This window comes from Nicotiana tomentosiformis, chromosome 11 (assembly GCF_000390325.3).
Source record: "Nicotiana tomentosiformis chromosome 11, ASM39032v3, whole genome shotgun sequence".
Taxonomy (NCBI): Eukaryota; Viridiplantae; Streptophyta; class Magnoliopsida; order Solanales; family Solanaceae; genus Nicotiana; species Nicotiana tomentosiformis.
Window position 1 is genome coordinate 63,645,711 of NC_090822.1, and position 10,671 is coordinate 63,656,381.

At 35.2% G+C, this 10,671-nt stretch overlaps 1 protein-coding gene across 2 annotated transcripts; it reads right to left on the reverse strand.

The window, feature by feature from the left end:
* Nucleotides 1–5,920: 5,920 nt before the first annotated feature.
* Nucleotides 5,921–10,399, reverse strand: LOC104101283 (uncharacterized). 2 transcript variants are annotated; one of them, XM_070188590.1, is made up of 2 exons: nt 9,177–10,399; nt 5,921–8,727 (listed from the first exon to the last, which is right to left on the reverse strand). In XM_070188590.1, exon 2 carries the CDS (start codon nt 6,930–6,932, stop codon nt 5,958–5,960), a length of 975 nt encoding a protein of 324 aa, XP_070044691.1. In that variant the 5' UTR covers nt 6,933–8,727; nt 9,177–10,399; the 3' UTR covers nt 5,921–5,957. The 2 variants fall into 2 exon arrangements, with proteins under 2 accessions (XP_070044691.1, XP_018627982.1); XM_018772466.3 differs by having other exon boundaries at nt 9,058–10,399.
* Nucleotides 10,400–10,671: the final 272 nt, after the last annotated feature.

A 10,671-nucleotide genomic window follows, 5' to 3' on the forward strand; every position in this document is an offset into this window, starting at 1 on the left:
GTACATAAAAGACATAAATAAAACATGGAGTAAAGGAATCCGCCCGTAAGTCTAAATAACTTTGTGAATCCTGAAATATTTATAAAGTCATGCATGTGCATATAAATATTGTATCATGCATAGGTATATGTGTACATAACATCATCCAGCCTCTGAGGGCATCCCGTAATATCATCTCGGCCTCTATGGGCGAAATTATCAAATATACCAACTGATCAGGTGGTGGTGAATATATAACGCCGTAACCTTTTCCCATATCGCATATACGTATAATATACGCGTATATAATGCCATTTGGTCATGGGTCAATGTACATGTATAAATGAATGAAATGCATAAGAAGTAAGTTAATAAGATTTCTCGGAATGTCATAAAATCAATATGTCTTCGGATAAACTTTTATCAACTATGTATTTTTCTGAGACACATGAACAAAAGATATAATAAGAAGAAACATGGGAATTCAAGATCATAGGCACCCCTAGTGCTTCTACGAAATTGAGACATTTATGAAAGTTGTGTGTTTGCTCATTTCGTTTGTATCATATGGATCATGCCAAAAGGAAAGAAGGGATAGCCTTAACATACCTATTCTGATTCTCTTGACAATTCATCTAACACACGTCAATTGCGATAAAACACGTAACAGTGGATCGAAGTAGGGAAAACTCTATATGATATTCTTGAGAAAGATTGTACCGTACTCCCTTAGAACCACAAATCTCACGCTGCTATCATATTATGAAGTTTTATATGAATTATTTGAGCTCCATCCGTTACTTAGCAAACCTCATGTCACCCCTTAATGAGATAAGAAGATCTCTTGTAATTGTGGGTTTGTGTGCCCCACTTTTGTAAGGATTATTTTGCCAAAATCCCCCTAAACATGCCATATATTCATATAGCCCAAGAGTCACCATTTGATTTTGGGTCCCTAATTTCACTTGCCGCCACGTGGGGATAGTGTCTCCATTAAGCTTTATCCACAAATTCTAATTACATGTTAATCTCCCACTAAAAATCCATAATTAAGCAATTATTCACATAATTAAAAATTATCTCAAATTACTTAAAATACTAATCACTTTTAACATAGTTTGTATACCTTACTATCATGGTGATGTGGTACCTTATATGGTACTAGTCCATAAATACAGGGAATTATAGCTTGGACCATATTTTATCCCAAATTGACTAACTTCAACGAATACTCATTCTTTGATTTGTTTACCCTCTAATCTTCACGACACTCACTTATCACTTGTTAAAAATAACATAAATACTTATAACCTCAAAAATAATCTCATTCTCGAGCTTACATCGATTAACTTACGGTGAAACTTTAACGTACGAAATGCGGGATGTAACAGAATCACAACCCAAATTCAAGCCTAAACAATTATGAACTTCCGAATTTCGAAACCAACGCCTATTCATACCAAAACAACTCTGATTGACCTCAAATTTTGCACACAAGTCATATAATATTACGGACCTATTCCAACTTCCGGAATCGGTGATCCGACCCTGATATCAATAAAGTCCACTCCGGGTCAAACTTTCCAAATTTTTCCAATTTTTAACTTTCGCCAAATCACGCCGAAACGACCTACGAACCTCCAAATCAACATCCAAACACACTCCTAAGATCAAAATCACCATACGGAACTATCAGAACTATCAAAACTCCATTCCAGAGTCATTTTCATGCAAGTCAAACTACGGTCAACTCCTATGACTTAACCTTCCAACTTAGGGACTATGTGTCCTATTTCACTCCGAAACCCACCCGAAACCAAAACCAAACACTCCGACAAGTTACATAACCATAATACAGCATAGTGAAAGTATTATTTTGGGTATCGGGGCTAAAATACTCAAAACGAACGGTCGGGTCATTATATTTAACTAACCAAAGAACCTTAATGACTCTCTACACTTATTCTAACTTTAGACTTCCCTGATAATCTATTATGGCCTTCATGTCTGCTATACTGATTTTGCCTCAATGTTACTTATTGATCTATATGATACACTTGAGGTTGTTTGTGTGATAGACTAAACTAGAGTAGTTATGAATACATAAGGATTAAGTGCACGGCTGTCATTGTAGTTAAAATATATCAGCTTATGTTGTTTGAGTTTTCTTCTTTCTTTAAATGTGTTTATGTGATTCTGAGACCTCTTGAAAGATCATTGTAAAGGCCTTTTGGTAACCTTCGTGACTTTTGATCATATCTATGAGTTTCACTGTATAAAATAATGCCCTAAAGTAACTAGACTAAGTTCTAATGAGTTTATGTAGTTAGTCGTGTGTGTATCCTGTTAGATGATATCCACCTAGCCTAAGTTATGCCCAGAAATTTGACTAAAATTGTGTCTGTTATGTTTGAGTTTCATCCGTTGGATTGGTTATGCTAAGCTGAACTTCATCATGACTAAGTTATCACACTTAACCTATATAACTGAACCATACCTACTTAATATGAAACTTTCATTCTTCTGAACTTTCTGTAATGAGGTTGTTGGTCTGATACTGTGCTATTTGATACTCTACCATGTTGTAGCCTTGCACTCTTTAAGAATATCTTTTGTATGTGCCTGATTATCTCCTTTTTGGTTTTCTGCACTCATTCCTGTTTCTTAAACAAACTTCTTGTTTATCCTTCATACCTATGCTTGTGCTCTCATGCTGTATTGTTATATAAAGGAAACTGAACCTTGCAAAGATTATATAAGTTAACTGTGACTCACATGTGAACTTAAGACAAGTTTCCTGATGTTTGTCTGCCTTGCTCAAGTATTACATGGTGTTTATACGAGTGCCTTAACTCTTAATGAGTCTAGTATGAATACGAGGCTATGTAATTTTAAGAGAAAGTAATCATGTCATTTGCTTAAGTTATAGTAAACTAGCTTTCTTGGATAGACACCCCGTTAGTACTCTTTAGGAATCCTAAATACGGTTGTTAACTCAGAAGTTAGGATTTGATCTATATGTGTGAATCTCTGCTAAGTTAGAATCTAGTTTGATAAGCTGTTTAAGTACTGCAAACTCAATTAAGGACTCATGTAAACCTGGACTATGTATCTTCTCTACTCCCTAAGTCACATGACTTAATGTTTGGACTTCTAAAATAATTTGCTGGTGTTCCCTCTCTTTGTTTGTACCTATAATTGGTTTCTTTGAGTATTCTTGAGCATGTTGAATATGTTAACTGTGTACCACACACTTGTGTTAGGATTGTGGTCTCAATGGTATAATTTGTTGTTATAATTAGGAGGTTGTTTGAGCATTTAGGAATGTCACCCTTATTTGATATTCTACATCGTGTGATAGAGCTTGATTGTAAGACTATCCTCTTTATAACTTGTGCGTTGTTCTAATCTTTCAGTACATGGAACCTAAGAAGAAGGCAAGGAGTCGCCAAAGGCCCAATGCCACCCCAAGGGTGGCTGTTGATACTATACTTGATGTTGCAGGTGAGCACCCGAGGGGTGGGGATATTCCCCCAACCACACTCACAATAGTATTTTGATTGTTATATTGAAAGTTACAGTGAAGGCCTCATTGGCATTTAAGACGATAGGGAAGAGCAAGTGTGAATGATTAAGGGTATTTAGGAGTAAGATTTAGTTTGTCAATGAGATACCCTCCCGGACACAAGCACTTCTCGGGGTCCCTGAGACCCTTGTAAACTCTGAAGTGATAGGGATCCAAAGGATGTCTTGTCCATGGATGGAATTTTACCTTAAGCTCTTAATCATTGACATTTGTTAATCTATTTAGGATTAGTGCTAAATGAAATAAAGGCTTCACTGTACATTTGTTTGCTCTATTTTGACCTTACATTAATTTTATTGCCTTCTTAATGACCAGCACTTGTTACAGTTACTTTGGGCCTTATATTGGTATTATTTGTATTTAAGTGTTATATTGGGCTCTATCACTAATGTCTTTTTTTTCCACATATGATTGAACTGAGTCTGTTGAGTTCTCAAGAACTCAAGCCCAAGTTCCAACCTTGAGTCTGAAGTCATTGAAGCTGCCGCAACTGATCGCCACCCGCTGGGCCTAACATTCTTCAGGCCCAAACTATGAGTCCAATTCCCTTTCCTTTATCGCTTTATATAAATTTGATGTTGCTTTTATGTGTATATTGTTGCACCCTATTTTGAACAAGACAAAACAAACTACAACTTATAGTACTCTACAAAGTTAACTAAAGTTTAGAGTCGCCACCTAATGTTTAAGGTACACTAGGACACTTATATTACATTATATAATGTACACTTCGACTATGATCTACGAAATTGTTGAGATTTTGAGTAAGGGTTCAAGTTATCTCGAGGGAAAAGTGTTAGGTAACCCTCAAGATCAACAAAATGTGGTTCATACAGACTCGATCAAATAAGGGAGGGAAGGTTCAAAAGAATGATTAACATCTACTAGAATGAACAGTGATGATGTTAAATATGTAATGAATTATGTGCGGATGAAGTATGCAAATATTTTTGGTATTTTTGAAATGAAAAGATTAAAATATATTGACTCTTATGAAATATATGTAAAGTAGACAAGGGAATCGTATTCCAAAAGATAAACCAAGTATAAAGTGAGTTCTAGAAAAGAATAGCAAAATATTTGACAAAAATATATGTGCAACAAAATGTAATATGTGAAGGTATAAAAAGGATATTAAAGAATGATATTTTAGTGTAACTTGAATAATATGAAAGGAATCGCACTTAAAGAATGCATGTTATGTGTAAGGGTAAATTATTTTGAGTGAGAGGCTAAAGTGTAAGAAAAAGAAAACTTACCTTTAAAGTGATTCGCTAATAGGAGGAGATAATTATTTTGAATACTTTTTTTATGTAATGAATAGTGTAAGAAAGGAATTAACTTAATATTTTACAAAAATACATTGAAGAAGGGACAGTTAATTGACACAAGCGAATAATAAAATATTTATATTTACGTGCATGTGTAGTAAAAGTAAATGAATAAAATATATGAAATAATCTATATTTTTGAAAATCAGTGCACAAGACACAAAGAGAAGAATTTGATTTTTTTTTTGAGTAGGTTATGTAAGAAAGGAACAATATATGATTCGACTAAAATACAAAATTAATAAAAGGATCATTAACAATTCAAGACAAGATTAAGGATGCACAAATACTATATCTTGCACTTTAACTTAATGAATAGAATATGAAAGAATTTGTTTAATATGAATGAACAACTATAAGAGGTTGTCAAAGAAAGGAAAAATGTAAGATAACATGTAGCGATGAATGGAATATTTGCAAATTGAACAAATGAATATCAATTAGAAAATACACTTTAAAAGAATTTAATTTATGTACAAAAGATTAACCATTTGAGTGAAAAACTAAATGCAAAATAGAATTTACTCTAAATGATTAGCACAAGGTAGAAAAGAACAATCTTTGAACAACCTTAGTATACAATGAAAAAAGTAGAAGAATTAATTTGATGAATAAAAAGTGAATGTCGTATAAGAAATAAAATTATCCCATCATTACAAAGAAATATTTACACAAAAATGAGTTATCATTCAATGGGTAACTAAAGATAATTTTTAGAGTTATGGTCTTGGAACACAAATTATGTGAGCCAAACCCGAATGACTACAAGACCTAAGGTTTTCAAAGAATAGTATGATAGTCCAACTACAATTCTCTACTTAAATGCGTCAATTAAAGAACATTTTTTATACATAAAGTGATTCGAAATGTATTCATATAATATAAAGACAAAGACAGAATTACTTATTTTTATTTTTTTCGCAATTAGATGACATGTTTTAATTTTTATGGATATGACTAATCTAATTAGTTAAGTATACACCAGTCGTAAATTAATTAACCACATCATAAAATATATTAAATATTATTTTTAGCAAATCCACTAGGCAAGGTGCCTAGGGCTAGTTTTTATATATATAAAACTCAAAATAAAACAAAGTGCAAGGAGGTCTTACAAGATGAAAGAAATATACTTTGACGAATATATAATTTCTATTATCAATGTTGGGAAATGTGCTCAACACTGATATCACAAAAAGTAGGCTAATAAAGCAGTGAAACTGTTTTATAAAAACTAGCCATGCTAAATCTTCACAATTGAAGCCCATATGTAGCCTTCTTTTGTTGCAATTTTGACTATCTTCCCTTTGCTGTATCAACGGTGAACTTAATGAAACCAGTAATGAATCTTTCAAATTGATTTGCAAACCTGCATCTGCATCTTCCTCAATTGTGTAACTCCTACGATCATCCATATAATCTGTAGCAACTTCTATTGTAAAGCCTACTGTCTTGGAACGCCCTTGTCTTTCCAGAAAAATATCGTGACTATCTTTACCTCTGCCCATCTTATCCCTTAGTATTATTTGATTGTCATGATGACTAGTATCCAGTAATGCAACTGCATTCTCACAGTTTCTTGGACAGTTATACTTGCTTCTCAATGAGACTAAGTTCCAGCATTTTCGAGCATGTGGGAGCATACACTGTTTGAGCAGGTAGTCGTGTGATCTCCAGTAGGCATCTGTTGATGTCAATTGTTGGCACCATTCTTGGGATGTAGAGTTACTGATATTCATTAGGGTGATGTTCCACGATGCATCCAGTGCTCCCAATTTTATGTTCCAAAAGCCCAAGTCATGTAGTAAATCGATCAAGCTTCTGGGCAGCTTTCTCTTGCATATCCCATATTTAAACGTGTGATCGCGTGATCTCCAATAGTAATCTGTGGTAACCATTGATTGGAACCATTCTTGGGATGTATAACTAATGAGGTGTATTGGTTTTTTGCAACACAATGCACCCATTGTTCCCATATTCGACTGCCAAAATCTTATGTCGATTAACTTTCTGGGCAGAATTTTACATGTTTCCATGCTTATGCCTACTATTAATACTACTTTTTAAAGGGAATGAGCATCAACTGCTAATACCACCCTTTGAATTTATAGCAGATAGTAGGACATGGATATAGTAAAGATCCCTGCAAAAAAGAACACAGAGTTAGTATAAAAAAGATCATCATCTCCTCCTCCCTAAGGACTTGAGTATGATGATTAGCAGCAACATATTGTTCTGCACAGCTATTCGCCTGGCTCCCTGTATGTGGTATCAATGCTATTGGGTGCATTATCTTTCTCCACAACACACCCCTTGATCCTATTAACTCCAAACTCTATTCAATCCTCATTGCTTCAAGTAACCGTACTTCTCCAGTTGTTTTCAGCCTGCTACTCCACCTTGTTATCTCCTCTCCTCCTAATTTCTTGCTACTTTTACTCTTAGATACGAGCATTGTAATTTATCATTATTTACTATACTCCTCCCTTAATTCTCTAGCTCCAAAAATAGTAAGCCTGAATAGATCCAACATCTAATGCATAATTAGCTAGATGATCAGCCAATCTATTTCCTTCCCTTAATGTATGAGCAACCGTTACGTTAATCCTTGCCATCATTTCATTAATCTCCTCTACCTGTGCAGTAATGGCCCATGGCACACTCCATTCTCCAGTTATCACATTTTTGAGCATCATTGAATCAGCGTGAAGCTCAATAAGCACATAGGCATTTTCCACACAAAACCTCAAGGCTTCCAAAATTGCCTTTGCTTTAGCTTTAGTATTTGTTCTTTCCTGTACCTCCTTTCCACATCCATATATTACATCGCCCTCCTCATTTCGTAGCACAAAACTAATGGAACTTCTTCCAGGATTTCCCCTATAAGCCACATCTGTATTAACCTTGATCCACCCTGGACTTGGATATTCCCACATCACCTTACTAACCTTCAGTTTAGGTATATAGGCCTCCATTATATTCAACAGTTCTGGCTATTTTTGTGGCACATTCTGCAGGCCTGTCTTTCTAACTCTGACTAAGGATTGCATGGTCGTGGAAACTTGATAGATAACTCTACTTATAGATACTGCATCTCCATATTTGTAGCTATTTCTTCTCTTTCATAACTCCCACACAATAACAGCTTGTAAAGCTTGCAGAATAGGCTGCAATCTAGGAATCACATCAACAGTCTAGCACCTAAGTCACATCCTGATGAAATGTAATCCCATCCAATGCAATACCTGCATGCCCAAGAAAATAATTTCACTCTATTAGCAGCATATAATGTAAAGAAGAGATGCTGCCTTGTCTCCTCCTTTGGTTCAGTACAACACCATCATTTAGAAGCCATTAGGTATCCCACTCTTCTGAAAAAATCATCAAAAGGCAGCTTATTTCTCCATACTTTCCACATTCCACATGAAGAAAGCAATCTTGCAAGGCAAACCTTTCACCCATATTTTCTTGTAAGCATTGGCAGGTTCATTTCTTCTTCTCAAGTATTCCCATGCTGACTTTACACTGAACTCTCCTTTTGTTTCCAGTATCCATTGAGGCTTGTCTAGAATTCAACATCCTATACACACTTGAAGAATTATTTGACACACAATATTGCAAGTTACTCTGATTATTAATAATATGCAATTTCCTAAGTGTTTAGCAAATAAACATTATCAAAGCAAGCAAGAAAACACAAACTCGATCTACAATTTTTGCTATACATTACGTTTTGGTACATCCAAGAATGGGAAGCATGAAGCGGGAATTTGACAGGGTAGGTTTCATCTCCGAGTGTCATCTTTCGAAAGCTGCTCCACGTAATAATACCTTGCAAGACAAGAGAAGTAAAATTGTTAGTAAAAAAATATAAGGTAAAATAAATTAAACGACATATTTTGAAATGGTTTTTGATTTTAAAATATTTTTGGAAGATTTCTTTTAAAAGTGTTTTTGGAAAATATTTTCAAAAGACTTTAGGAAAATAGTTAAAAATAATATAGGAAGATACTCTTTGAATAAATTGAAAATGTTTTAGTTTTTGAAAGATTGTTTGGAAAAAATATTTTTTGGGAAATTATTTTTGAAAAATAGTTTTAAAAATGATATAAGAGGCTCAGATATGTGTAATATCCATCTAGACATGAGGACATGAACCACCTTGGTTGCGACTACGATAGCTAATTGTGTCGCCTTTCGAAGGTTTTATTGATTCATCGGATCCTCGTCTTTTATTTTTCAATCCTTGTCTTTTATTGTCAGATGTTTATAATCATCACCTCGTTATTTCAGGCCCAATATGAGGGTCATTCAGGGCGTCGTGGCCTCAAAATATTGTTCTCATCAGCTTTAGTGTAAATTTTGTTCAATACCAACCTCATGCTCAATTGACATAGACGGGCAATAACAATACCAAAAACGTTTCCCAAGCAAACAGATCCGCCTGCAAACTTCAAATTATAGCAATAGCGAAAAGAGGTGCACCGGAAATATGACATTACCACATAGTCAAGGCGGAAGAATTTATATGCCAAAGTACCATTTTAATCAGCTGTGCAAATTTGTGAAGGAAGCAAGTAAACCATGGGTCAACAATCAGCAGCGAAGGCCTCAAACACATACGAAGGTTAAACTAAACTTCTAAGCAGCAAAAGCATCTCTTAATTTAGGGAACAAATAGTGACAAATAAAAGTCACAGCACCAGCATCGGTAGAAATCCGAGAATAATCAAACCCCAAAATTATTTTGTGCCTGTTTTATTACCATCGTTTGGGTCTCATGATTTAAATCAGTAGAAAAATTAAAGAATGAAGTGAAACCATGACAAAATATGAGGGCTGCTGGGTATGCTTTGTCCAGTCAAAATCAAAGCATAACAGGGGGTCGCCGGAATTCTATTGTTTCCGGCCAAGCAAGGCAATACAGTGAATTTTAAAAGAAAACCCCAAAATCATCACAAAAGTTAGAACATCAGTAATAAACAACAGTCATAACAACGACTTAAAAATGGAAGTGCGATGAGTTAAAATAGAGGTAGCAAAAAGCAGTCTCGAACAGTCGCAAATGACCCACTGACGATGAACTCCGGTGAGGTCGAGAAAGAGATGAAATGAAGGTTCGACGTTCAATGCCAGATCTGTGGCGTTTGAACAACAGCGAACCCGGTTGTGCCTAGGCGGCGACGCCTGGCGACTCTAAAGAAAAATGAACGACCTTGTCTCACCGGAGTCACCTTCTCCGGTAGCTTGCAGGTCAGCGATGATGGCTAAGAAGAGAAACAGTAGCCCTTTCCATTTGAGAGTGAAGATAAAAGAGAGAGCCGATGGGTTTCCTCTACGAGACAGCTGAGGGCTCTCCAAAAATGAGAGAGAGAGAGAGATTAAAAGGGGAGGCCGTGGGAGATGGGGACTGCCGTGTCTCTCATTTGAGAGAGATGAGAGAACAACATTTGGGGTTGGGCGGCAGTTTTCAGAAAATGAGGGAGTAGGTTGATTTTTAGGGGTTTTGACCTTTTATATTAAGAATTCCATTTCTATAAATGTGATAATGTATGTATCTTTAATATCAAATACATGTAAGAATAAAGGTGTGGCTCTTATTTTAAGCAAAACACTAGAAAAATAAAAATGTGGTCAAGAATGAAAGAAAGTCATGTCATGTCGCGTCAATGTTTTGTCGCGTCAATGTCTCGTCACGTCAAATGTTTACGGGATATTAATTTGACTGAACTAGATTCCTATTTTAAAATAAATTATACTGACTTCCGTGTAATT